A 27,635-nucleotide genomic window follows, 5' to 3' on the forward strand; every position below is an offset into this window, starting at 1 on the left:
TCACTGTGGACTCAGTTAACTAAGATGAAAACAGTTCATGTTCTTGTTATTTAATTAATAATAAAAAATATTAATAATAAAAAATGCCTCTCCAAGCTTGCAGCTCTGGTTTCCTGTTTCTGGCGTTCAGAGTCCCTCCTGTCTTCAGAGGAGGCTGAAGGTGCAGTTCCACAGCGGCTTTAACACAGCCTAAATCCAAGCTGCTGGAGTTCCTCCTTCCTCCACTAAAATAAAGCCCGTGTGCCTGCCTGAACCTTGCCTGCCATTTGGGTGCGCCAGATGCTGGTGCAAAGAGAACACAGCTACTGCAATCTGTTTTTAAATTTGCTGTGGTGGAGGTGGTGGTGGTGGGGGGAAGCTGATTGCTGCTATAAATCCTCCCTGCAACGGAGGCCAGCGCACCATCTGCCCGGTGCCAGCTCGAACGCTGACATGGAGCACTGCAGAACCCCTCTTGCTCAAATCCCTGCCAGGCTGTGGTTGCTGCAGAAGGGTTTTAGAGGTGGGGGGGTCGCAGAAGGACTGAAATAGCAATTACGGCCTTGCCTACTGCAAGGTGCTGCACATTCGGGACCTTTTAGTATTTCTGGGGGAGTCTGCAGCTTCAAAGCAGGCTGTGGTCTAACCTTGTAGCCCCTCTCATCTTTCCCTAGTAGTATGGTCAGAAGCCCATCCACACACAAAGGCAGCAGGGGGGGAACATCCCTGTCTTAAAGTTGTGGGCTGCCTTTTCTCTGGTCCTCTAACACTCTTCCCACCTATGGTTCAGCTGTAGTAAATAAAATATTGTCTTGCAGGTACTATAGGCACAGTGAAATCGAAATGGGTTCCTAGTTTTGGACCATGCAATTTTAAAATCAGAGGTTCTGGCTTTTAGCAATGATTTGCTCGTCTGACTTGCCCCTCTGCCACAGTGAAAGGATAAACTTGGCCTGGGTATGCTTGCAACTATATCATCTTACCTTGTAACAACACGGCAGGGAATTTCAATGCTCCCTCATCTATGTTAAATGCCTAGCAGGTTTGCCTTGTATGTTACAATGTGATAGCAAGGGACACTTTCACACCTGGTTGAGTTCTGCAGTTTTGGGAGAAGAAGCTGGTATGCTGTATTTGAATTCTTTGTACTAGATAACAAACCAAATACGAACAGTTGTCCTGGTAGAACAGGAGATATGCCATGTGCTTTTGCTAATAGGTAGAACAAAGCCCTGGTAGCCTGGAAACGAGCAGTTTATTAATAGAGCATCCCTTAAACGAGGCCGCATCTGCTCTCATGCTGTAGAAAGGCCTGTCTGCCTCTCATAACAAAATATTAATGAGGTAGAGCTTTGCGAGTGTTGGTCGGCCTGTGCAAGCCTCCCAGCCTCTTAGCAAAACAAACACCTCAAGAAGTAGGGCAGGAAAAAGACCTGCCCTGGTTTCAGCTTTGCATCTTCATCGCATGTGATCCTGGGAAAGGCGTTCTTGTGCTATTTGATTTTTTTTTTTGTCCCCATCCTAAGCCCTCTGCCACGCTGGGATGCTCACCTGCAGCAAAGACAGCACCAGTCTGAGTTCTGCCTTTCAGCAGGCAGAGGATCAGCACGCTGGGATATTTATTACGAAGGTCAGGGAGGTAGGAGACACGCTGAGCTGCTTCATTCACATCCGTCATGCTGTCATTTAGCCGGTTTTACCAGAAGGACAAGGTGCAGTCTGCGAGGCTTCATACACGTACTGCACACTGAGCAGTAGAGGAATTGATGGAGTGACAAGCATTTAGTGTTTTTTCTGCTTCTCTCCCCTTATTCAAGCTACAGTTTCTTCCCTGAGCTTTGATCAGATAAAGTGTGGATGACTTTTTATGCAGGGGGACTCCTCCTGCACCTTCCCCCTCCCTGCTACTGCTCAGCCAAGCCTCCAGCCTTCGTAAAGGTCTGGGAACTGAAAGAACGAGGAGCCTGCCTAGGGCAGCGGCTGTGAGCTCTAGCTGTAGCATTATTCTGCCTCTACCAAAGGGAGGCTCTTCCTAGGTTAAGTCTGAGCTCTGGAGCAGAACCTGTAGCATGTGAACTGTCCACATTCTCCCTGATGGGGGTAAGGGTAAATGCCCGATGGAACCCGTTTTCAGGTTGGTTAGATTTGCAGAGAAAAGCCTGAGCTTCCAGTTGGACAGATCATGTCATTTCCATGTGCAGTTGCAGCCCAGAAAGCCAACCGTGTCCTGGGCTGCACCAAAAGCAGCATGGCCAGCAGGGCAAGGGAGGGGATTGTCCCCCTCTGCTCTGCTCTCATGAGAGCCCTGTGTTCAGCTCTGGGGCCCCAGCACAAGGAGGACGTGGACATATTAGAAGAGTCCAGAGGAGGGCCACAAAGATGATAAAAGGGGCTGGAGCATCTCTCCTACAAAGACAGGCTGAGGGAGTTGGGGGTGTTGAGCCTGGAGAAGAGAAGGCTCTGGGGGAACCTTTTAACAACCTTCCAGTACTGAGAGGGGGCTACAGGAAAGCTGAGGACAGACTTTATCAAGTAGTAATAAGACAAGGAGTAGTAGCTTTAAAATAAAAGAGGGCAGATTTAGATCAGGTATAAGGAAAAAAATCTTTATTATAAGGGTGGCAGGACACTGGAACAGATTGCCCAGAGAAGCTACAGATGCCCCATCCCTGGGAGTGTCTAAGGCCAGCTTGGATGGGGTTTTGAGCAACCTCATTTAGTGGGAGGTATCCCTGCTCATGGCAGGGGGTTGGAATTAGATCTTTAAGGTCCCTTCCAACCATTCTATGATCATCACCTCTGCAGCTGGAAGAGAAGAGACTCACCTGCCAGCTGAAGCTGATTTAAAATGCTAATTTGACCTTTTCCAAGGAAAGCTTTACCTCTCTGTGCAGGGTCCTGTACTCCGTGCATCCTGCCACAGCAGCAGGGACGGGCTGGCTGTCTCCAAGCACCCTGCTGTAAGCTCTAGGCGCCTGGGACACGCTCGGAATTCAAGCAGTCAGGAACTCAATGGCCATTCACACTTTATTTTCGGCCTTCCACCATGATAATGTGGTACCCGAACTTGGTTTTGACGGGAGGGTCCGTGTACACCGGCTTGTCCATGCTGCTCACGGGCAAGGCGAACGCAGCCTCCTGGAAGGGCCCCACCATGGAGCCTCTGCTCATCCAGCCCAAGTCTCCCTGCAAGAAGGAACCATCGGGGTTAAGGACGGGCTCTGCACCGAGCCCTGCACCGCTTTTGGGGTTGGGCAGCCCGCTTTTTGGGGCCGCTCGGGGGGCAGCCTTACCCCTTGCCTGGCCTTATCCTCGCTGTACTGCGCGGCCACCTCGCTGAAGCGCACCCCGGCCTTCAGCTTCTCCATGGCCTCCATGGCCTTGCCGTGCTTCTCGCAGAGGATGTGCCTCACCTGGAGGGGGACACGGCGGGGCAGCGGGGCCGGTGGATGCCCACCGGGAGCTCCGTGGCCCCGGTGCCGCCGGTACCCACCTTAACGGAGCTGCCGCCGCCCTTCGGGCCCTGCGCCTTGCCCTCGCCGCTCTCGCCGCCTGCCAACGCAGCGCCCTGAGACCGAGCCGGGCCTCAGGGCTCGGGGCTCCGCTACCGGCCCCCAGCCCACGGCCCCCCTCGTTCCCCGGTCCCGCTGCCCCGGCCCCGCTCACCCTTGCCGGCCTTGCCGCCGCCTTTCCCCTTCGGAGCCATGGCCGCCGCCCGGCCCGCCCCGCGCCGCCGCCGTGAGGCCGCGGCCAGCCCCCGGGACCGCCTTTTTTTTTTTTTTTTTTCCTCTCTATCTTCCCTTTCCGCCTTTCTATCCGTTCTCTCTCTCTTTCTCTCTCTCTCTCTCTCTTTTTTTTTTTTTTTTTATTTTCCTGAGTTTTTCAGCCTGGCTCTTCCTTTACAGCCTCAATTCTGCAACCCCGTGAGAGCGGAGGGTGTGACGTGCAAGCGATGGGAGGGGGGAAAAAAAAATAATAAAATAAAACCACAAAAACAACAAGCACAAGGAGAGCAGAGCCTCTTCCCAAGAAAAATCCAGCACAGAGCTTGGCACGGAGCACCCCAGCCCTGCTGAAGCCGTGCCCTCAGCCCCCTTCTCCCCAGGGCTGCCTGCCCCCAGCCCCATCTTCTTCCCCCCACGCAGAAATACCCGAAGAAATGAAAGTGCAAACTTCCCAAACACCCCGTTTCTGCAGCAGGCACTGCCTGGCCCTTTCTTGCTCCGAGGAAGAAGAAGGGCTGGTGTTTCTGCTTAGCCCTCTGCCTTCTGCCCCCAGCCCTCGGGTGTTGCTGCCCCACTGCCTCTCAGCGCGGCCTGGTGTGGATCCATGTGGGGGATCTGCTTGTGCCGTGGGGATCTGGGGATCTGCTTGTGGCACAGGGATGGTGGCACCATCAACAGCATGGGGACAGCGCTGGGGTAGAGCCCCTGCTGTGTGGGTAACCCCTGGGCATGGGCAGGATGGTGGGAAGCCCCCTGAGTAACGCGGGTGTGGATCGGGGCACGTCCCCCTGTGTTTCTGTCCCTGGCTGTGTTTGGCCAGCAGCTGTAGGACCCCCAGCAATGGAAGCTGCAGGTGTTGGCTTTTGTAGGGTGCTTCAATCCTATGCCAGAGGCAGGAAAGGAGATTTCTTGCCCTGCTGCAGCCCCTTCCTTCTCGCAGCACCAGGATCAAGCCCTCCGTGTGCCTCCAGCCACCTGAAGTCGAGGAGATGCTTGTCCTGGGAGGCTGGTGGGGACCCATGTGTGGAGCATGGCTCCTCGGGGAAGCAGCAGAGTGACCCTGGGGCCTGTGTTTACAGCAAGGGCCAGAGAGCTTTCAGAAATGCAGCACTGTCGGGGGCTTTCGAGGGGGTGGGTTTTGGCCTGAGGTCATTGCATGGGCTGCAGACACCGGGGCGCCCGCTCCCCATGCAGCAGGGAGGATGCTTTGGCTGATGAGAGGGAAGAGTTTGTGGCTCTTCCAAAGCAACCTCATTTCCAAACAGCCTCCTCACATCTTCCCAAAGTAAATCTGCGTGTTTCCAGCTGAACTCATACCCGGGACTTTTGCCTGGGAAACTCAAGGTACACCGTCAAATAAAAAGAGAAAAAAAACATCATCGCCATTGTGCATTAGAAAAAGCCATTTAAAGTACCACATGCCGAGTGACCAAACAGTTTCAAGCTAGCTTTGCTGCGGGTGCTGGAGGGTGCCTGGGGCTGCTGTCCCACTCTGTTCCCGAGGAGCAGCAGGAGCTGCCAGCCCAGTGCCACAGGAGGTGCCGGGTCCCGGGGCCAGCTCAGCAGGGGACAGTCCCCGCTGTGGTGCTGCATGCCTGCCTCTTCCCTCCTGCGAGCAGCCTGTCTCTGCCGGGGACATGGGGGCCTCAGGTCCCAACACTGCCTCTCTTGACGGCGGCTCTCCCATCGGAGACGAACCAGAGAGGATTTGCCGAGGAAGAAGTGAGAGCACGAGAGAAGCCCCAGCGGGACAGCCAGGGCACCCCTGCTGCAAAGACCTGAGTGCCTAAAGCTACCGCTCGCAGCAAGGCTCCCTCTGCAGCCATCTCGAGCCCTTTGTGGCCAAGAAGGGTCTGTGCAAGGTTAGGGCTGGCTTTTGGGGCTGTTTGCACCATCCAGCTCAGGGGCAAACTCTGTCATGACCCTCCGAGCCAGCGGGTTTGTGGTCTTAAGCAGTTCAGCTGCAGATGGCCGGGTACCAGCACTGGTTTTACTGCTCTTCTTCTGGAGCAGGGCCTTAAAATCTTCATTCCTGCTGGAGGACTTCCCGGTGCCGACCACTGCTGCAGGGGACTCACTTGTTGGTGAGCCCGACGTCTTCACGGGCGAGTGGGAATTGGGCCGGCTGCCAAAGGTGTCACCAGGCTCCTTCCGTCCCAGAACCTTTCTCTTGGACCTAAGCAACAAAGAGCATCGTGGTGGGAGCAGCCCCAGGCAGGAGCTGCCACCGCTTTGGGATGTGGCGAGTTCCAAGGGCTTGCTCCCGAGCTTGAGCAGCAGCCCCGGCACAGAGAATTTCGGGCACCAGTGATAGGGACAGAACCACGTTGGCTCTGGAGGGGCCACTTGGGCAGCCGTGCCCACCCCCGCATACCAGCCCTACCTGTGGATGACCGTGAAGAGATCCTCTGTGGTACGGGCTGCCACAAAGACATCATCGTCCTCCTCCGCGATGGAGTCAGCTGTCTTGTCGCTGGCAAAGCTCTTCTCCTCTGTGCCGGCCTCAGACAAGCTGCCTGTTTGCAGGGAGGAGAAGACAGCCATGAAATGCATGGGCTGATGGAGAGGGGCCCCCTCAGCCCCCTCTCCCTGGGGTATAACACAGAAGACCAGGGAGACCCTCACCTTGCTCCAAAGGGGTCTCGCCAGCTTGTGCTGTGCCCGGGGCCTCCGTGGGCATTGGGTCATCGGTGTCGGGGTGGCAGCAGCTGGGCTCGGTGTCCAGCGTGATGATGGGGCTGGGGGTGGGTGCCGGGTCCCCCGCACCTCCTCCCTGCTGCACCGGGGCTGGGGCGAGCGGCAGGTAGAGCACGCTGGGTTTCTTGGGCACTGGTGGTGGCACCTTGGCCTTCCTCCGCTCCCCCTCTGGCCTCGGCTCATCCTCCAGGCTGCCCTGTGAGAGCCGCCGGGGCTCCCCGGGGCCCCTCCTCGGCTCCCCTTTGCGCAGCACTGCCAAGCCGTCCTTGGTAGCAACGCTGGGTGGGGACGTAGGGGAGAGGGGGCCCTCTTCCCGCAGGGCCGGGGGCTTGGGCAGGATGCTGAGGGGGGGCCGCTTGGCCAGTGGTGGCTTCTCCGCCACCGGTGGCTTCACCTTCCTCTCCGGAGCCGGGCAGGGGATGCGTGGTGGATCCTCGGCGTGCTCCGGGCCGTCAGCATTGTCCTCTGGCTCAGAGCGGCTGATGGAGCGCAGGCGGACGGAGCGCAGGTCGGACTGGGTGACCACGGGCATGATGGGCTGGATGGGGCTGGTCTTCTGGGCCAGCTTGGTGCCGAAGGTGGAGTCGGAGTGGTGCCGGCTGACCTTCGTCTTCCCCTTCAGGGAGATCTTCAGCCCCGAGAGGTCGAGGTGGGCGGGTGGTGTGAGAGGGAGGTCGAAGGACAGCCTGGACTTGGGGCTCCTCTCCATGGGGGATGTGGGTGGCAGCGAAGACTTCCTCTCAGGGACCAGTGGCCTCACCCGCACCTGGTGTGGGGAGTGCCCGAGGATGGCCGACGTGGGGACGGTCGGGGTGGGGGTCTCCGACTGGCTGGAGTACCCGCTGGATGGGGACATCAGCCCTGTGGGCCTGCCCGGGGAGGAGGTTTTGAGGTCAGCCTCTGCCGAGAGCTGGGAGGGTGTCGTGGCTCTGGAGATGGAGGGGGACGTCAGGGACTCGGAGCTGCCCCGTGCCTTGATGCACTCAACGGCCGTGGTCCCCGTGGCCGTGCTTGAGCCGGAGAGGGACCGGTAGGCATCACCGGTCTTCCAGTCTGCCAGGTACCACTGGTGGGGGGTGGCTGGGCCATCGGGCTCCCTGCCCTGGGGGTCCGCGTGCACCAGCCGGTGGCTGGAGGGCTCCAGCGGGATGCACAGGCTCTTGGGTCTCTGATCCCTGGGCAGCCCCAGGGCAGCGGGGCCATCCTGCCCGTCCTTGATCAGCGAGACGCTGCGGGTGGGCGGCGAGGGCTTCTTCTTGGCCTTCTTGAGGGAGATGCTCTTGGAGCGCCGCCGCTGCTGCCCGTCGGGCTCCGGCCCCAGAGAGATGTTGTCGGTGCTGGTGCTGCCCTCGGAGCCGGCGCTGGGGTAGCCCAGGGCGCAGTTGGTGCTGCCCCGCCGGGCCTCGGCGTAGGCGATGTCCACGGAGCAGAGGGACCCCGAGTCGGTGGGCACCGACAGCGAGCGCTCGCGGAAGCGGCACCCTGCCCGCTCCACCCCGAGGCGTGCCGGCTCCGGCGCCGGCTCCGGCTCCTCTTTGCTTGCCGGCGAGAAATTCACCCTGGCTTCTCGTCCTTCACACCTCCGCAGGCCCCCAGAGCCTGGGGGGGACTCGGGCACCGCAGCAGGGAAGGAGCCGGGCCCGGCACTCCCCACACGCTCCTCTTGGGCGATGAAGAAGGAGGCCGCCCGGTCAGTGCCGGCGGGTGAACCCACGGCGGAGCTGCCCGGAGAGGCTCCCTGACCAGCCGTGGGGCTGGGGGGAGCGGCGTAGCTGAAGGAGCCGGCGCCCCAGGGTGAGGGAAAAGGGGTGCCCTGAGGCCCGTTGCAGGTGCCGGGGGTGGCCGCGTTGTCCATGGGGGTGGAGGGTGGGCAGCAGCGTGCCTGCAGCGTCCCCCCGAGGTCGCTGAAGGTCTTCCTCAGCGGGGCGGAGAGCGGCTGGCGGGGGCTGATCTCCTGGGGGGGCTTCCCCCCGCTTGCGGGCTCGAAGCTGCAGGACAAGGACTCGGTGATGGGCGGGCGCGTGGTGGGCGCGGGGCCGTTGGCGCTGCCTGCGGGGACAGACACGGGGTGAGCAGGGGGCTGGCACCACCCCGGGCATTGCCCCTTAGTGTTGCCCTCCTGACCCAGTGCTCGACCCCTGTCACAGGGAAACTTCCTTCCCCTTCCTCCTACTCCGTGAGAGTTTCCCTTGGTGGCACGGTTTCTCCTCCTGTCCCTACACACCTCTGAGCAGAACCTGGCTCTCAATTCTCTGCACCTTCCCTGGCACGACAAGGTCCCCGAGCCAGGGTCAAACACCGGCCTGTGGGGTGCCACCAGCACGCTCAGCCACACCAGCACCCTCATCACCCCGCTGTGGGTGTGGTGAGGACAGGCTGGAGCTGTGGAGCTGAGCCACCCCTAGGAGAAATCTCGGTAGCCTTTGCTCCCCATAACCGTGCTGCACCCCGACTTGGGGTCTGGGGGGGTGTCCCCTATCATCACCCAGCTTCGGCGCCAGGCCAGTGCCACCAGCACGCCCGGGACCTCAGCTCCTCAGAGGGTGCAGAGCCTCTGTGGTGGCCTTTCCATCCCCACGGCCGGGGTGTCCCAGCCCCACGGCGGTGCCTTTGCCCATCCTCAGGTGCCAGCCGGGCCCGGGCACTCGTGGGGCAGGAAAAATGGGCTGCGCGGTTCTTGCTGTCACCTTGGTCTCGCAGGGACATGTTAGGGAATCCGATAACGGTCCGTCTACGCCGCAGGGTGGACTTGGGGTTCATCGCGGTCTCTGTGTTAAACAGGGAGTGACGAGCACTCGCGTGCCTAGCAAAGTGCTGCCCTGTAGCCAAAACAAACACGCTGCGGACACAGCCCCGTGCCATCGCCGTGGCCGCGGGTGTCCCCTGGCTCGCTGGTGGGCAGCGGGGGGGTGTGAAGGAGCAGGGTGAGCCCCACGGTGGGGATGGAGGAGCAGCGGGGATGGTGGTGGCAGCTGGTGGGAACACGGAGATGCTGCGATGGGGATGGGATGCACGGGGAGGCGCGGAGATGGGCCCCGCTCTGAGCAGCAGGTGACACCGCTGTGCCTTGTCACCGATGGGGCCGGGCTGCTGGGACACACTGGGGACACGGGCTTCGATGGGATGTGTGCAAGGGCCGGGCAGCTCTGCGCTGCTGGGCGCTGCAGCCCCCCCCGGGGACAGACAGATGGACGGATGGACAGACGGAGCGTGGCGCGAGCCAAGGTGACAACAGAACCGGCTGGTGGGGCAGCGTGGCAGCGACGAGAGACCGGATGGCAGCGTGGCTGGTGGGTCGGATGGACAAAGTTGCAGATGGCAGGAGAGGTGGCAGGGAATGACGCACACGAGCGTGGCGCTGCTGTCCCCTATCGCCCGCATGGGGCCGGCAGGGACACGGGCTCGCAGCCCCGGCTCGCCCTCCCACCACCCCGTATTCCCCTTCCCCGGCTCCCGGCCCCGCTGGCCTACCCGAGACGTTGATGGGGACAACGTTGGTCTGGACGGAACAGGACTGGTGCCACTGCTTCTCCTCCACGGTGGGCAGGGGGAAGGCCCTGGGCCAGGCCGTCTGCTTGTCGGGGGTGGTGGGGAGGCTCAGGGAGGCGTCGGGTGGCCTCACGCCCAGCGCGGTGGCACCGCTGCTCTCCTCGTTGGTGGCTCGCCGGCTCGGGGGCTGCAGGGAAAGGCATGTGTCCGGCCAAACCCCCCCCCAGGGGACAGAAAGGGCCACCTCTGGTCCTGCTGTCCCATCAGCCGTGCCAACCCTTTTTCTCCACCCGATGCTGGCGCTGTACCGCCCTGCCCCACCGCCCCAGGGAATGCTTGGGCACGGGGGGGTCCTGGCACAGGGGGGCCCCAGGACTCACCATAAGCACAAACTCGAGGCGTTTGGAGGGTGGAGGTCGGGGTGAGGGCTCCGGGGGGGTGCCGGGGGACGGGTGGCCGGCAGCGCGGAAGGTCTGCCCGGTCACCCTGCTCTCGTACTGCTCCTCATACTCCTCTGCAAGGGAAACGGGGGGACCCTGCTCCAGCTGCCAGCTCGGTGGCAGGAGGAGCACGGAGGCGTCTGTCCCTGGGCTGTCTGTCCGTCCCTGCTCAGCGCGGGCGGCTCAGGATGCAGGGAAGGGGAAGGTGCCCGTGCTGCCAGCAGATCCCATGGAGCGGGGCCAGGGCTGAGAAAGCACCAGCCCTCGGGGGGGCAGCGAGCCCGGCTGGGGATGGCCAGCATGGATCTCAGCATCTCCCGCCCTGCAATTGCTGAGCTAATTAATGCCGGTCGTTACGGCCTCGCACGGAAACCAGGTCTGCTCGGGCTGGCTTAATGAGATTACGAGTTGGGCGAAGGGCCAGGCTGCTGATCTAACCGATGCCTGTAAAGCATCTGATCTGAGGCTGCGTGGCGTCGCGATGAGGGAACTGGAAGGAAACCAGATCACCAGCCCCGCTGATTGCATTAAACGGCTCGGCAGCCCCGGCCCCCTCCTCGCGGGCAGGAACGCGCCGCGGGGCCACTTCTTGGCCACGGTCACTCGGATGGGGACCTGGGAGAAGACCGGTGCAGAGGCCGGGACCTCCTGGGGACCTGATTTTTGCAGTTTGGCGAGGCCGAAGGAGCAGCTTGGACAAGTGCATGTGGGGAGATGGCCTCGGGGCAGCGTGCCCTGATCTGTGCCCGTCCCTGCCGCCCCAGACCGCCTCCCTCGCCCCGCTACCTTGCAGCAGGCTCTGGAGGTTGAGCTGAGCCTCCTGGTGCAGCTGCTCCATGCCCGGCGGGCGGCCGGCAGCCAGGAAGACATTGACGGGCTGCTGCCATGACAGCTTGGTGTGGGCGGCTTTCTTGCTCTCGAGGTCCAGGTTAGAGGTGGCTGCGAGCAGGAGGGAGCAGAATGAGAGGGAGGCAGGCGAGCGGCTATCCTGAGAGCGCTGCTGCGGGCTCGGGGCCGGTGCTGAGCCAGCACAGCGCGCTCATCCTGCCCGCCTGTCCCTCCAGGAACACGGGGACGGGGACGTGACCGTGTCACGCCCCGGCAAAGCCACCCCCGCAGGCTGCAGGAGCGGAGCCCGTCGCCACCGCCGCTGCTGCTCCAGGCACCGGCCACGCTCCTGTGGGCGGACAGAGCGGGGTGAAATTGGGGAAGGAAGAAATCAGCCTGTCACCCCGGGTGATTGCACAGCTGCTCTTGGGCGCAGGAAAGGCAGCGCGCAGCACAGCGGTGAGGCAACCTCCTCGCTGCAGAAGAGCAGAAATTGCAGCCTGAAAGGAGGGCGCCAAGGGGCACGGCACCTTTGTGTCACGCTTAGCTCATCCAGCAGCCCCAGAAGAGGGGACGCGTTGCCCGGCATACCTCACATTTAGCAGGGAAGGGTGGCGAGCCAGCAGGGGGTGAGGGCTCGCTGATGGCACCGGGGTCCAGGCAGGCGCTGGGTGCACACCCATTCCTATTTCCTGCGTGGCAAACACTTCCCCTCACCCCTGCATCGCGGGGCCTGTCCCCAGCGAGCACGTCAGCGCCTCCGGCCGCAGCACCAGCACCCGCTTCGTGCCAGACCCCACCCAAGCAAGCAGAGGAAGCAAACGGGGTGGCTTTGGTGAAAGGGGACTGCACCGCAATGGCTCACAGCTGCCCAGCACCTCCCTGCGTGCTGCTGGGGCCCTTTTCCCACACTGCTTGAGCCTGCTGTGGCCACCTGGGCCACTGCAGACCCAGCCCGCTGTGCCCCGAGCATCGCCCGTGCTGCCCACCCTGCCCCCAGCTCCAGCAGAGCCGAGCGGCGCAGCCTGCACGACACCCAGCATCCAAAAGCAACGTGCCTGGTCCCTAGCCTAGTTACTTTTATAATTTGTGTTACCATAACGACGTGCCTTAACACAAGCCCTTTTTTTTTTTTTTTTTTTTTTTTCCCTTTCCTTTAAATAATTTGACTCGTTTCCATATCAACCAAGAGGTGTCGGGGTGTGCGCGTGTAAATCACACCAAGGCTTCGTTGGCTGCCAAAGCCCCATCCCAGAGGGCGCACGCAGGGCAGTGCTGTGCCCAGAGCAGCCAAACACCTGGGGATGAAATTCCCCTGGCTGCAGGTGAGTGCAGCTCCATTTTTTCAAGCCGGAGCACGGCTTTTCCTCCTCTTGCCTCCTAGTTTGGTGCCCAGGGATGCAACGCCCAGGCAGGACGGAGGTGACGGACGGCACAAGGCGCACAGGCCATGCACGGAGCAGGCTCTGGGCATCCTGCTTCCCCCCTACCCCTGCAGACCCCGCAGACACTAGGCAGGAAATCAGGGACACCCCAAACCACAGCCCCCCCCTCCCTCCTCTTCCCTCCTCCACCTGCATCCTGCCCCGAGCAGGGCACCTTACCTCCGCCCCAGCACCCTCGGTACCCCCAGGCACCCACCCCGCCGGCTGCAACCCGGCGGGCAAACGGCAGCACCGAAACTCGGGGCCGCCCTTCAGCAAAGCGGAAGCCTCCCCGGGCAGCCGGGGGGGGCCCCGCAGCCATCCCCCAGGGCAGGGCTCCAGCACCGGGACACCCTGCCTGCACCACAGGGCCCCCCCTGGTCCCCCCAGCACCCTGTGGTGCCATGAGGGGCTGCGCCATGCGCACACAGCTCAGGGCTGCCTGCGGGAGCCAGTGTAATGCCCTGGTGCTTCGGCTTTTGCTCCCCAGGAGGGTTTTTTTTGGGTCGGGGGGCATCACGCGATGGCTCTGCAGGTCACCTCGCAGGAGCCAGGATGTCTCCCAGGGGATCGTCCTGCTCCCAGACAGCTCCGTCCCTTGCCCCAAAGCCAGGCAGTGTCTGTGTGCAGGGCTAAGCAGTGGCACCCCAACCTTGGTGACAATTTGCAGAGTGCGAGTGAGCATTCAGGCTTGGCCCAGGGTGCTGCCCGTGGTGGCATCAGGTCCAGGACTCAAGCTAAGGGGATTTTGCTCCTGCTTTAGGACCGGAGCGAAGCTCGAGCCCAGGTCTGGTCCCTCCTAGGACTGCCAGCTGCAGAGCACAGCCTGTGCGCTCACCCCACACATCTCCCGAATCACCCCCGCTCCCCGCCAGCACCCGTATTTACCTCCTGCCCAGGCATCCCGAATCCACAGCGAGATATTCGACAGCGCCATCGGGAGCTGTCTGATTCACTCCAAAGCTACCCTAAGACGACGGCTCCTGCCGGAAACCACACGGCCAAACTTTTCCTTCTCAAGCCCTCCCCGAGCCCGCGGGCGGCACCGGCAGCACGGCCCCTGCCGCTCGGCTCCTCGCTGGTGCCGCGGGAGCGACGCAGCGGCAGGCGGTGCACCATCAGCAGGGCAACCATGGCAACGGGCATCGGCACGGCGGCATGTCGAGCGCGCCGGAGGATGAAGGCTGTGAACTTCGAGGCCGAGATCGACCCCGAGCAGCAACCCGAAGAGCGCCGGCGACGTTATGGCCCCGGCTTCGAGCGAGCGCCCCGACCTGCTGCCGGCGCGGCGAGCGCTCTCTCCCGGCGCGTGCAGCTCGGTGACATTCCCTGTGGTCCGGAGCCAAAGCGCACGCTGCTCTGCGACGAGCGGAGAGGAAGAGAAACTAGCAAACAGCAGGAGCTGGCAGCCGCCGCGGAAAGTGCCTCCTGTCCCAAGCTCACCCCATGCTGAATTCGGAGCCGCCGATCCAGCTGCCCCGCTGAGACGTGGAGCGGCATCCGTGCCTGCCGCAGCCCCGGGCGTGGACGCCTGCCCAGGCCCAAACGATGTCCCCAAATTGAAAGCACTGTCCCGCTGAGAACCCCGTGCTAGGAGAGAGCGACGAGTGCCAGGCAGACCTTGCCACGGGTGCTTGCCGTGAGCGGGATGGGGCATGCCCAAGACACGAAACATCCACGCGGATGCTTTGCCAGCCTCTGGCTGCAGCCAGGGCTCCAGGCTCTTGAGGGGGGTGCCCGTGCTGGGACCCCAGCACACTACGTCTGCCCCTCCTGTGGCACTGCACGGCACCTGGTGGGGCTGTGACATGAACTAATCACACCGGCATGCTACGGCAGATTTGCCCGAGGCTCCAGGCTCTCTTCTCCCCGTTTTCACATGCAATCAGCTGATTTTTGTACTGGCAGCAGATAACAGCACTGCAGAAGCTGTTGGAAGGGGTGGGTGGGTTTGGCAGCTGTGAGGGTCACTCAGCTCGCAGAGGGAGGGTTGGATTGCACGAGAGGTTTCTGTGAAAAGCACCAGCAGCCAAACTGGTTAACGCCACTGTCCATCAGTAGGGTTCAGAGTTAACACCATGCTAGGACAGTCTGCCCAGCCAGCCCTGTGGTGAGATCAGGCAAAAATAGATAACAGCCCGATTTCTCCAGCCGGATCCCAAGCGCTCCACGTCTTGTGCAGGGCGAGAGCGGAGGGGACACGCGTGCTCCCTGTGCCTGGTGCCAGCGGGACCCCGGTGACCCCACCGGGGGTCCTCCTGCCAGCTCACTGTGCGTGGGGGCACGCAGGGCCACCGTGCCGCTGTGGGAGCAGTCACCACAGCAACCAGCGCGCTGCCACTCGTGCGGAGACAGCGGGGACGTTGGGAACGGTGGCAGGGAAGCGAGCGAGCCCGCAACACCGCTGGGTTTCGTGGCTGCCTTGGAGGCAGGGAGCCCGGCCACCCGCTACTGCGGCCACCCCGTGCCCGTGGCTGTCCCGGGGACGCTGCGGTCCCGCGCTGGGAGCGGGCGCTTCCAGGAAAGCGCTGTTTCCCCTGTGCCCTGCTGGTTTTGCACTCCGCGGGGCCAGGACAATGCGAGGAAGTTGCCTGAGAGGGGAACGTGGCCAGGCCCCGGGACAAAGGGGCCCGAGATGTGAAATCAGCCGCAGCAGGAGCAACAGCAAGGGCGGCGAGGCCCCCGGCCGCTGCACCCTCAGCGTGGCCCCGCAGCCCGTGCTGGGGGGATCTGCCCTGTTGTGGTTTCATCAGAGCGAGGACACCCCAGATGGGCCGGGGAGCAGCAGGGAGGGCTTAAAAGAGAAGGGGACACATCGCAGCCAAGGCCACACTGGGATAGTGGGGACAAGACCTGCAGCGTCAGGCGGCGCTGACCCCATCCGTGCCTATCGCACGGCCTCCAAAGACGAGAGCTTCCACGTCCCCGTTCCCTGACCGGGCACCCCAAATCCCTGGAAGCACTGCTGCCCTCCTGCCTTACCTTCCCGGTGCCACGGCGCGAGGAGCCACTCCACCTTGGCCATGGCTGCAGCCGGCGCTCGGGACTCCGTGCAGCAAAAAAACACGGCGAGAAATGAGCTGCCTCCGCCTTCCCTGCCTCCGGCCCCGTCCCCAGCCCGGAGGGAAAGGAAACGACCAGGAACTGGCTGTTTGAGTCAGCGCCAGCAGCCCATTGTCACAGCCCCGTCCCCTCTTCCTTCCCATGTCACAGCTTTCCGAATTCACTCGACTTTCACCCTGGGTGCTGCAGGAGCCCCCCAGGGCTTCCTCTTGGCTTGCCTCCTGCTGAACGCCACCAGCGGAGACTCCGCAGGGACCACTTTCCAAGCACCCCAAGGATTTGTAAAGCCGAGCCTGATTTTCCTGGAGGACTGAGGCCCCTGGGAGCCAGGATTGCAGCAGAGATGGGAACGTAGCTCCAAGCACTGGCTTGCTTTGGGACGGGCTTGATTTTTGACACCGGGGCAGCGTGGGGAGCGTGCGCCTTGCACTCAGTGATGCTGCAGGCCCAAAGGATGGGATGCCTCGAAGACAGCAGATGCCGGCAGAGTTAATTTCCCCCAGGCACTTGCAACCCAGGCAGCATTTGCACATGGCTCTGGTAGATGGGGGAGACGAGCAGACCTGCTCTGACACACACCAGCAACAGCCACGGACAACGTGGCAACAGATTCCCCCGGTGCCCCGGCACCAGCCCCTATGTGCTGTGTGTCAGAACAACTCCTGGGCATCTGCTGCTGCTGGTTTCCTGAAACACGGTGACCCGAGAGCCTCTCCCTGGGAGCTGAGACTCCCAGGAACCCTGGTACACCTTTCCCAACCCTGGTAGAAGCACGATCAGCTCTGGTCCCCTGCAAGCCGTGAGTCTGGGGCAGGAGACGTGGGTAGGGTGCAGGCCAACACCCCAGACCCCCAGGCCCATCCACTACCCCCATCCCAAGCCGAGAGGGCAACACACTGGGCGCTGACAGCATCCTTCACCCCTCAGCCCCCAAGGCGCACGGCAGCCCCTCCTGACCTAAAGCTCTCTTTGCCCTATTTCAGTCCTCTGCGCCACCCGCTACAACAGCAGCTGCAAAATTATACAGAGACAGGCTGTACTTCCACCCCCTCTGCCCGCTCATTATTAAGCTGTGACAGTCACTTGGGCTGTGACAATCACTCCACGGTTTTGTGCGGCTCCCGAGCGATTTGCTGGGGGTCCCTCCCAGGGCTGCCAAGTTCCCCGCTGCTCCCCGCGCTGCCACCTCCCCGCTCTCCAGCCCACAGGAGCGTGCAGGGCAGCGGATCACGGCCGGTCCTGCAGCCCAGAGCCCTGCCAGACCTCAGCGTCCCAGCTTTTCTGGCATTTCCAGGCGCTGGGCTGGGTCGCAGAGGGAAGCCGAGCTTCCCGGTGTCTGGAGAGGGTTGTGGAACCGCCTGGGCTGGCCGGGTGGGGACAAAGGAGTGAGCAGACAGGTCCTGCTTGTTCGACCCAGCTTTTTCAGAGGGCAGCTGTGCTCGGCCGCCCCACGCTCCCCCCCCCCAAACGCCCACAGCAGATTTGCTGGGCTTTCTGCCTTTCTGCCTGGGGAGAGACCCCTCGGAGGCACCCGCTGTGGGAGGTGGGGGCTGGGGGTGCTGGGGGGCGGCGCAGGGACGGGCTCCCTGCCTCGGCAGGGCCCTGCTTTAGGGCCAGTGAGTGCAGGCCTCTGCAACACAGCTGGCTCCATGAAGACGGGGGCTGGCTCCACGCGTTTCGGGGCTGCCTTCTTGCACCTGGGTGCCAGTTCCATTCAATTCGGGGCTGGCTTCTTGCACCCTGGTGCTTGCTCCCACCGATTCAGGGCTCACTCGTTGCAACCTGGGGCTCGCTCCTTGGAATTAGAGGCTCGCTCCCCACAATTTGGGGCTTGCTCCCCGCAATCTGGGGTTTGCTCCTTGCAACCTGGGGCTTGCTCCTTGCAGTTCAGGGCTTGCTCCTTGCAATCTGGGGCTCGCTCCCCGCAATCCGGGGTTTGCTCCTGGCAACGTGAGGCTCGCTCCCTGCAATCTGGGGCCGGCTCCCCACATGCCAGAGCTGGCTCCCCACATCCTGAGTCTCCCCCTCCCGCAGCCCGACCCTCCCCGGGCAGCACCCGTGCCACGCACCGGGGAACGGTGCCGAGCAGGGCAGCGGGGTCAGGGCCCCGCGACAGCCCCCGGGCTGGCCGTCCCCGGCAGCGAGGCGCAGCTCAGCTGGAGGTGACCTCCCCCGCGTCCTCCAAGCGACCCACAGGGACCGGGAAGCCGCTGCCAAGGGCGAGCCGCCCCCTCCCCTGCTTCCCCTGCTTCCCCCGCTGCCGCCGGCTCCATCCCAGCCCGCGGCGGGGGACACCGGCACCAGGCACCGGAGGGAGCGGAGCGGGGGGCGCGCGGGGAGCGGGGCCGGTGCCGTGCCGTGCCGTCCCATCCCGTGCCGTCCCATCCCGTGCCGAGCCGTGCCGAGCCGTGCCATCCCCCGGTACCTGTTGCTGAGCGCATCCTGCCCCGCCGCTGGCTGCGCGGCGCCTTCCGCTGCGCGTTGCCCATCCTCCGGCGCTGCTCGCCCGGCCCAGGTGGTCACAGCTCCGCCGCCCCCGGGCCGCTCCCCTCCGGCTCCATCCCACCCCTCCGCCGAGCCCTAAGCGAGCCGAAACGAGCCGCACCGAGCCGTGCCGAGCCGGGCCGGGCCGGGCCGAGCCGGGCCGGGCCGGGCCGCACCGAGCGCCCGCCGCATCGGCGCGGCGGCCGCCGGCCCGCCCGCCCCCTCGGAGCCCGCCCGCCGCGGCGGGGCCGCGGAGCGCGATCGCGCCCAATGGCGGCGGCTGCGGGGGGCGGCCGGGGGCGGCGGCGGGGGATGGGGGACACGGGGATGGGGATGGGAACGGGGAGGGGGCGGCCCGAAGTGCGGGGATGGGGGTCCCGCGCTCGGCGCGGCTCGGTGCGGGGGGACCCTTCGAAGGATGGGGTGCCCCGGGGGGGGGGGGCTGCGGGGGTGGCAGCGCTCCCCGTGTCATTCAGAGCAGCTCTCCGTGGCTGGCCCCGAGGAGAGCTGGAGCCCTGAGGTGGTGCCGAGGGAGGAGGGAGGGCACGGGTGGGCTCTCGGGGATGCTGCCCCATCGGGGAAAACCCAGGCGAGGTGCCTGGTGCGCATCGCAAGAGCCATGGGTGGTGGGGATTTGGGCCTGTGGGTGCTGGGGTGATGTCTGGGAGGTGTGCTGGGAGGAGCAGGGAGCACCCAGAGACCCCAACGCTGCGCTGGGACCCAGCTGGCAAAGGGGCCTTACACCCAGAGGCCGGGGGTGCCGAGGGACTGCTCAGCCCCCCTGCTCCATCCTGGGCCAGGAGGGTTGGAGCATCCCTCACCCGCCGAATCTCGGCATCTTGTGCAGCGACAGAAAGGACCAGAAAGCGCCGGGAGGTTGTTATGGCAACAGCCACAAATTGGATCAGTACTTGGCGCAAGGAGCGGCAGCGTGTGTGCAACTGCTGCGGGAGCAGGTGGGTGTGAGAGCTGCGGCGGTGCGGGGGCCCAGCTGTGCCACCCCCGGCTCGCGGGGACGAGCCCCCCCCCTCCTCTTACCCAAGAAAGCGAGGCACCGCGGCGAGCCCGGGGCTGCTTGCAGAAACGCCGTCCCAGCAGCTATTTGCTCGGAGCCCCCCACCCCAACACGCGCCCCGTCCCGGGCAGTGGGACCCCCGGCTCGTCCTCCCCTCCTGCGGGGTTGCCCCACGCCCGTCTCCTCCTCCTCCTCCTCCGCTGCTGCCCTCCGTTCCTGCTGGCGCAGCTTCGTTGAAGCAGCCATAAAGCGGAGGAGCCGATGGTTTTCTGGCCAAGAGACCACGTTAAAAATAAATAAATAAATAAATAAATAAATAAATAAATGAAGTAACTAGCGACTCGGATGAGCTCATTGGAGAACAATGGCTCGGGGCCCGAGCCAAGGACGGGGAGAAGGGGACCGGGGCTGCCGAAAGCGGGCTGCGGCACGTGTGGCGCCCAGTTGCCGCACCAAGCCGGGCGAAAGGGGTGCTGAGGGGTGCCCACCGAGCTGGGGGGTGCTGGCAGAGCTCGGGAAGCTGAGCCCTGAGCCCGTCTCCACCCTCCCCGTGCCTCCCCACCACCCCCGAAGGTGACCTCCAGAGTGGCCCCTGCGAGGCTGGCCTGGCTCTGGCACCGCTCTGCCTGCAGAGCTCCCAAAACGCCAGGCTGAGGCTGCCGTGCCACCTCGTGTCCCCTCTGGGTTCTGCATTCCTGGGATTCCTCCAGCGCAGCAGCACAAGTTTCCTTACTCGGCAGTCCCGGGAGCTGCACGAGTGCCCCCCGGGAGCTTCTCATGCCCCGACACCACCAGCAGCACAGGGCACGCTGTCAGGGCTCTGCTGCCCATGCAGGGGTCAGGCACGTGCAGACCGCCGAGGGGATGTGGGTACCCGAGCCCTGAGCACCCCACCAAGCTGCACCCCAATCCCTGGGCACCCAGAGCTCCTTCCAGCTTGGGAGCAGCAAACGCAACCCAAAACCACTGCGCAGGACCACCAGCACAGACCCAGACAAGTGCCACATGCTGTAATATCCCCACCACGATGTGTGAGCCCACAGCGGGGGACGTGGTGCCAGTGACCCTGCTGGGGCACGGGGCGTGGTGCTGGCACGCTGTCCCCCACGTGGCTGCACCGACCCTGCAGCCACCGCATCATGCCCAGCATGGGGGAACCCACTTGGAGCACCCATCCTGTGCCTGGGAATGTGGCAGCAAAGCGGGGGCACCCCGGGCACCTCCCGTCCCAGTGGGGTCCCTGCGGATGCTCCAGCCCCAGCCGGTGCCAGCGGCAAGGGGGAAGGGGAAGAGAAAAAGGAGGAAGAGAAGGAGGAGGAGGAGGAGGAGGCGGCGCCCAGCCCCAGGGCTGGGCACGGCTGTGGGGCACTGCCCAGGGCACAGAGGGCTCTGCATCCCTAACGGCCCCACGCCACGCACCCGCTGCACTCCCTGCCCTCGTCCCGCGGAGCTGCCAGCCCCCTCCCTGAAGCAGGACAGCGATCGGGGTGGAGGAGGAGGATAAAACTTCTACATACCCAGCTCGGCCTCCTCCTCTTTCTCTCCGCACAGGGATGGGGGACACGGGCTGCTCCGTGCCCCGCTGGCTGCCCCGTGCCCCCATGGCACCCTGGCACCCAGCGGGGTGGCTGCGTGGGGCGAGTTGGCCGCCGGCCGCCGCTCGAACTCGGCCGCTAACTCGCTCCAGGTTTGCTGGGAGAAAGGCTGCATGGAAATGCTTTCCCACCCCAGCCCAGGCCCTTCTTAAAGACATAGCTGCACTTCCCCGCCGCAGACGCATGCCACGGCGGAGCCATGGAGACGGCGCGGGGATGGAGCTGGCCGGGGGAGCAGGGGATGGGGGCCACCAGCTTGGAGGGGCTGCAGGAGAGGAGGTGCCCCGGGCCGCCCCACCGCTGCCCTGCCGGCGTGTGTAGCTGCCACGAGCAGAGCCAGCCTCCCCTCTCCCTTAATTAACGGGGTTTGGGCAGCCAGCTGGGGGGATTTGCTCCAGGCTCCATCCTGCAGCTCCCCTGGGCTCTGCCATTTGCTTGGTGACATCCCTTGCCCTGCCCTTTGGCCCCACAGCTTTGGGGCACATCCCTGGTGCAATGGTGCCAGCTCTCCTTCCCAAGAAGCCGCAGCAGGTCCTGTACAGGCAGGAGATGATCCTGCCACCCTGACCTTACCTCCTGCTGCCATTGCTTTGCCTGTCCCATGCCTAAGCAGAAACCTGGAGTCACCGAGCAATTTCCAGCAGCGCAAATCCCCCCACGACCTTTTGGCTGACCTCTTCCAGCCAAGCCCCTCTGCGCAGGAGCCTCCAGACGAGCACCCAAGGAGCAGGAAACCACAAGCCACTCTCACGCACACAGCTGGGGTGCCCACAGATGCCCTGGGGCCCGGCCGAGGCAGGGAAGGAGAGTTTCACGTCCGAGCTGATGTGCCCAGCTGAGCTGACTGCACGTGTGATGCATGCAGCAAGAAGTAGACCTGCTGCAGCTGCTGGCTGCAGGGGTGCCACGGGGTTTGGGGATGGGATGTGGCCATCCCCATGAGGCTGCTGAGGGCATGGGCGGGTGGCACAAAGCCAGCTGGCACCCAGCTGTCCCCAGGAATGGGTGTAGGGGCTGTGCCAGCTGCGTCCCAACACTGGTCAGCAGCAGGGAGCTCGGTCCTTGGGCCAGCAGCTCCTGCCTTTCAGCGATTACAGCCTCGAGATGACCTCTGCTGTGCTCGGTAGCTGCTGCACGCACCGCGTGGAGGCGGCCCTTCATTCCTGCACAGCGTCTGGCACCTGCAAACGCCCCGCCACAGCAGGAGCTGGAGGCATGAGCTGCTCCAGCCCAGCACCACCCTGCGGTCCAGCGCCTGGCGACGGTGCTGTGCGAGCGCTTTCACTTCCCTGAGTGTGCCGGAGAGCTCTGCAGCTGGAGAGCGGGTTGCCAAAGTGAGCTCCAGCTCTTCTCTGCACATGAAAGTGAATGCATCCTTCAGACTGCTTAAGATGATGCAAGCCTCTTTGGAGACATAGTTGAAACGAATCCATGTTCCTGAGCAACGTAACCGCTGCCACAGTCACAGCCAGCGCGATGTTGTAAGAGCTTCCTAACAGCAACCACTGTGATATAGAAATACTATGGAGGCTTGAGGAGCCTCTACTTGTGACCTGGGGCAGCAGGGAGCATGAGCACCATGGCTGTGCCGCGTTGCAAGTGGATGGCAGCACCACCCCATGCCCCCACGCACCGCCAGCGGGTGATTTGGGTCCCCAGTTGCAGCCCCATTGCCAGCTGGCAGGGAGGGAGCGAGGTCACGGCGACAACCTGGAGAGGACACCCTCGGTGCCAGCTCCCAGCTCATCCCCAGCACCTCCTTCTCTCCTTCCCTGGGGAAACTTCAGCAGCGGTGCCTGCTCCTGACCACCGCACCGCTGACATTTTCGGAGAGCAGTGCTATCGGCCGAGGCGGGTCTGGATGTGAGATGAGCGTTATTCCTCTATCCCCTCTCTCCCTGCTGCTCCCCGCAGACGGTTCCCGTTAAGAGGCAGGGTGCGGCTCCCCGCTCCGCTCCTCTGGCAGCCGAACCCAGCCCAGCTTTGCTCAGCCTCCTTCCTCCCACTCGCGCCAAGGCCACATTTGGGGGGAGCTGCGCTCTCCCCTCTGGCGCTGAAATCACCGCTGGCTTCGGAAGCAAACAGGCGGAGGAAGCTTCTTGGAGGCTTCTTGGAGCCACACCGGAGGAGGCTGAGGCCAGGATGAGCAGCTCCAGTTCCCAGGACGAGGACTTCTCCAGACCTTCACCTCATGCTTGCCATAGCCAGTGCTGCTCATCCCATGGGCTCATGGCATCTCCTGCCCCTGCCCCATGCATCTGCGTGCTGGGAGCCCTGCGCCACCCCCAGCGCTTCCCCACGGGTGGTGGCTCTGCATATCTCCTCCACTTGCATCGAGATGTGAGCTCAGAGGACGGCAAGCACCGTGCATTGGGGCAGGAGCAGTAAACAGCTCCTCCTGCCAGCACAGCCCAGGGTTCCTTCCAGAGAATCATCCCCGCAGCTCCTCAGGGAACGACGGTTTAAATAGCTCTCGGCACCCGGCCCCATCCTCTTTGTCACCAAGAGTTATTTCGGGAGTGGCTGGGTCCCCAGGGGTGAGGGCTGAGCGGGGAGCATGAGCCCGTGCCCCCCCAGCTGGCACCCAGGGGGCTGCGAGGGGCAGCGCTGGGACGGGCGCAAGCTCTCCAAGCTCTCACGTGGTGGCCGATGAATAAGGGCAGAGGAATCCAGCAGCCTTTGGCTGCTGTCTTGCAGTGGAAACAACCGCGCTGCCTCGTCAGATTAAGCACTCCCCTGGCCCTCTGCGGCGCGATTCCTTCATCCGGCAGCGATGCGACTGCCTCTCCCGAGGAGGAGGAAGGCAAGGCGGCTCCTGCTGGCTCTGCAGATGGACAAACTGCACGGGCACAGCGGGCACCCAAGCTGCTTTTTCGGCACACTTCAACCTGCCTGGGAGGAACCAAAGCCGGGGAGAGGATCCTGAGAAAATCCGGGATGAGCATCCTCGGGGAGGGCAGAGCCACAGCCTGGCCCTCTCCCCTGGCACTGCACAGCTGCGGTTTCCTCGCTGGAGTTTGGCAATACGTGGAGCACCAGCACTCACTGCAAAAGCCCAGAGGAGTCTGTAATCACCAGCATGTGGTGTCAGCTCCAAGCCAGAGGATGTGACAAACCCAGCCCAGCCGAAGGGACAGCTAGCAGGTGCTGCAGCCCTGCCGGGGTCTCGGTCCTGAGGTACGAGCCTTCAGTGCTGGACTGCAGGAAGGCTGCTCCAGGGCATGTTTGGTGCTGCTGATTCACCGCCGTGTCCCCGGGGACCAGACATTTTGGTTTTGTTCCGCTTTGAGAAGAGAAACGTGATTTTTCCCCTTTGGATCCTCTTCAAGAAATGGAAAAAGGGGGACCCACTCCCACCCTCCAACAGCATGGTGTCAAGTGTTTGTTCCCCCCTCAAGGGACCCGGCACGGTGCTGTGCCTCAGCACCCAAGGGTGGTGCTGCCCTCGGGGTGGGGGAAATGCAGCCCGCCCGTGTCCCTGTGCCCCTCGGAGCTGGACTCATGAAATCAAGCCAAGCTTTTTTTTCTTTTTTCTTTTTTTTTTTTTTCTCGATGCATCTCCAACCTCCAGCTAGTGTCATTTATGCACATCCACACGCATGCATATTCATGCCTCTAACGAGGAGACAAGGCAAGAGAGGACTGCCCCATCTCTGCTGGCCCCTGCCCGAATCCTGAGGCCACCGTGGCTGCAATGTCCAGCCCAGTGGCACAAAGCTCCTGCGGCCAAAAGCGTTCCCAGCCCAGCAACCAGGAGGGGACCATCTGGCCACCGTCAGGGCCAGCTCCTCCTCCAGGGGACAGCGGTCCAGCACGTACGGTGACAACACCAGCTCTGCCCTGCTGCAGGTGTCAGCTTGGGTGACTGCGGTGTCTCCTCCCCAGATTCCTGCACCAGCCGAGGCGGGGGACAGCGGGAGCCTCTTCCTTCCCCTGATAACTTCTCTGCCACACCAGCATTTGCAAGAGCAGCGCATCTCCCTGGCCAAGGCTGAGCGCTCGGCTTGCATCTGGGAAGCACGCGGCGAGGGTCTGGCAGTCATTCCCCGTGGCTCCACGCAGACGGAGCAGCAAACGGCACTCGCGAGGGGGGTTTGCAGAAAGCACAAGGGACACACACATTTTGTCAAGGGCCTGAGAAACGCGCTGCGCTTCTGCGGAAAGCATGCTCCAACAACAACCCCCCCCCTTAAACCCCCCCGCAAAGCGTTTGAAAATAAACTTTTATAACCCAAGCCAAAACGAGCTTATTTTAAGCTCCTCCGAAACACGCTGCCCGCTTATGACCCAGCGCGTAAAGCCTGGTGCCAAACCGAAAGGCTCGGAAAGGGAAACGAGAAGCAGTTGGGGCACAACCCAAACCCTGCTGGCTGCCAGGGGGAGCGGGGCGCGGGCAGGACTGCAGGCTGCGGGCTGCCACGGGGCTCCGGCCGCCCCAAAACCCTCGGGGGAAGCCGCTCCGCACCCAGCTGCGCCTCCACCGAGGCCGAGAGCGCAGCGATTTTGGGACGGTCGCCGGTCCCCGGAGCCAGGGGAGGCGAGGAGCGGCTGGGAGGAGGCAGCCCCCGCCTGGCAAACGCTCGCTGCGCGGCCCCGATGGGGAGAGGGTCCCGGGGAAGGCTCGGGGGGGGGCGCTTACCTGGGTCTGCCCCTCGCAGCGGGCGGCCCCGCAGCAGCGCTTGCAGGCGGGATGCCCGGCGGTGCAGCCGCCCGGTGCGGCGACCCAGAGCCGCGACGTGGCCCTCGATGTCCCCGAGCAAAGCGAGCGAGTGGCCGCACAGGTCGGCGAGCTGCCGGAGCAGGGTGAGCGCCGCCAGGCTGCAGACGTCCCGCAGCTCGACCAGAGGCATCGGCCGTCCACGCCGAGCCACCACGCTCCGCTTGTAGAATGGCATGGCACGGCACGGACCGGCACGGCACGGATCGGCACGGACAGGCACGGAGCAGCACGGACAGGCACGGAGCAGCACGGACAGGCACGGAGCAGCACGGCCCGGCACGGCCCGGCATGGAGCGGCACGGCCCGGCAAGGCTCGGCCCGGCCCGGCTCGGCACGGCACCGCGCCCGCCGGCCCTTCAGCCCCTCTTCCCCGGCCGGCCCCGCGGCTGCGAGGGCTCTGGGCCGGCCGGTGGGAGGAGGAGGAGGAGGAGGAAGAGGAGGGAGGGGCGGCCGCCATCGGGGATGCTCGGGACCCCCCCTCCGTGCCGGCTCTCCCCCGACCCCCGTCGGTGTTTCCTGCCCCGGCCGGGGCGGTGGGGCGCTGCCAGCCCTCCCGTGGGTGCCTGGCCCAGCTGCTGGGGGATTTTGGGTGCGGGGGCTCTGGGAGGAGAGCGGGACCCCGAGGGAAGCAGCAGGGGAAGCACGTTAATCTTGCATTTTTCTGGCATTGCTCTCCCCGTGGATGTTCTTGGCCACCGGCAGCTGCTCTCCTCTGTTCGTGTCCCCCCCCCACTCCCCTTCTCCCCAGCGCACACTAAAGCAAATATTTGTGCTGGCCCCGTAGCAAAAATTCCCCTGGTTTAAACCGTCCGCAACCTGCTGTCCCTCTGGGGTCGCTCTGGGATGCGGTGGAGCTGGGCTGGCTGCTGCTCTCCCAGCTCGCTGCAGGCCTTGAGCACGGGGTGCTCCCGGGGCACCTGGCCTGGTGCTGAGCACAGCCGGGGGGCTGCCTCCCCCCCACAGCTTGGCGAGGGCAGCAAGGAGGGCAGGACCCCTGCCAGCACTTGAGGAGCCTCTTGCCCTTTCCTAAAAAGGTTGATTTTACCATGTTTTTTGCTGCTCTTTGCTTCACGCCGATGTTTTTTCCTCTTCTGTAGGAAAAAAAGTGCATTGGCAGCGTGTTCTCCTTGAGTCGGCATGGCTCTGGAGCACAATGCAAGGGTGGGTGGCCCCTAAAAGTGGAGAGCACCCCAGATCCTGCTGGGGGCACCCCCAGATCCTGCTGGGGGCACCCAGCACCCTCCTGGCAGCCCCCATCGCCTGGGGAAGAAAAAAAAATTGCAGCAAGCATAAAGCACCGCGTCCCCCGCGTGCCCTTCCAGCATCCAACTATTTTCGGCACTGGGAATTTCCTGAGCCGGATGCTGATCCTGTCTGCACGATGACCCTCGCTGGGCTCCTCCGTGCCTTTGCCTGGGCTCTGCTTGGGTTTGTGTTCCTGCACCCAAGCCCAGCCCCATGGGGCTGCTGCGCCACGTGAAGGACACACTGCTTCCCTTCTTTTGCTCCTTGTTCGGCTCCGTTGGGTGCCCCCGAGCTCTCCTGTAAGCTGCAGAGGGCAAATTCCACGCTGCAGTTGTGGGTTTTCACCTCTTTCCCCCAGATAGATTTGTGCACAGCAGGAAGATTTCGTTGCGGTGCCTCTCTGCCAGCACTGTGCTGGTCCCTGCTTGTTTGCAAGTGGGGAAACTGAGGCACGGGGTCACATCCTGGATGAGGGTGATGTCAGTCTGATCCTCTCAGCCCGGTCAGTCCCTGACCATGAATCATCTTCTGGGCAAGGAGAGCATCTGGAGCCCATCAGGATCCCTCGCACAGGTTGAGCAGGGAGGAACAGACTGTGCCGAGCTCTGCTCGGCTCCAAGCCTTCCCCAGCCCACCCTGGCCCTGGTGCTGACCTCTCGTACTGCCAGAAAAGGAAGAATACACACAGACATTGTGCCTATTTTTGTGGCTTTTCCAGCAGAGAGCTGCTTGCTTCCAGATTGCCTTAGAGTAGCCTGGTTTAAGCTGTTCTCCATAATGACAGCTACCGTCTGCACCAGTAAGTGGGTACAGAGCAGGGATCCCCCCCTAAATGTGAGCAGAGGGCACTGCGCACAAGCAGCAGTCCATGGGTAGTCAAGGGACTCCAGGAGCTGGGGGGATTCAAAAAAACATCCCACTGTGCAAGACC

General features: G+C 63.3%; 2 protein-coding genes across 6 annotated transcripts; both read right to left on the bottom strand.

Moving 5' to 3' along the window:
- Positions 1 to 2,988: 2,988 nt before the first annotated feature.
- PIN4 (peptidylprolyl cis/trans isomerase, NIMA-interacting 4) lies at positions 2,989 to 3,728 on the bottom strand. The gene is made up of 4 exons (XM_082770893.1): positions 3,646 to 3,728; positions 3,473 to 3,531; positions 3,273 to 3,392; positions 2,989 to 3,165 (listed from the first exon to the last, which is right to left on the bottom strand). The coding sequence occupies exons 1-4, from the start codon at positions 3,683 to 3,685 to the stop codon at positions 3,007 to 3,009; spliced, it is 378 nt and encodes a 125-aa protein (XP_082627019.1). The 5' UTR covers positions 3,686 to 3,728; the 3' UTR covers positions 2,989 to 3,006.
- A 1,361-nt stretch (positions 3,729 to 5,089) lies between these two features.
- NHSL2 (NHS like 2) lies at positions 5,090 to 25,727 on the bottom strand. Of its 5 annotated transcripts, none has more exons than XM_082770886.1 (8): positions 25,379 to 25,727; positions 11,117 to 11,269; positions 10,271 to 10,404; positions 9,873 to 10,077; positions 9,089 to 9,220; positions 6,330 to 8,450; positions 6,088 to 6,220; positions 5,090 to 5,880 (listed from the first exon to the last, which is right to left on the bottom strand). In XM_082770886.1, exons 1-8 carry the CDS (start codon positions 25,632 to 25,634, stop codon positions 5,568 to 5,570), a joined length of 3,447 nt encoding a protein of 1,148 aa, XP_082627012.1. In that variant the 5' UTR covers positions 25,635 to 25,727; the 3' UTR covers positions 5,090 to 5,567. The 5 variants fall into 5 exon arrangements, with proteins under 5 accessions (XP_082627012.1, XP_082627016.1, XP_082627014.1 ...); XM_082770890.1 differs by lacking the exon at positions 25,379 to 25,727 and adding an exon at positions 21,414 to 21,899; XM_082770888.1 differs by lacking the exon at positions 25,379 to 25,727 and adding an exon at positions 18,071 to 18,317.
- Between the last annotated feature and the right edge of the window lie 1,908 nt (positions 25,728 to 27,635).

Source organism: Aythya marila, assembly GCF_965140915.1.
Source record: "Aythya marila genome assembly, chromosome: 13".
Taxonomy (NCBI): domain Eukaryota; kingdom Metazoa; phylum Chordata; class Aves; order Anseriformes; family Anatidae; genus Aythya; species Aythya marila.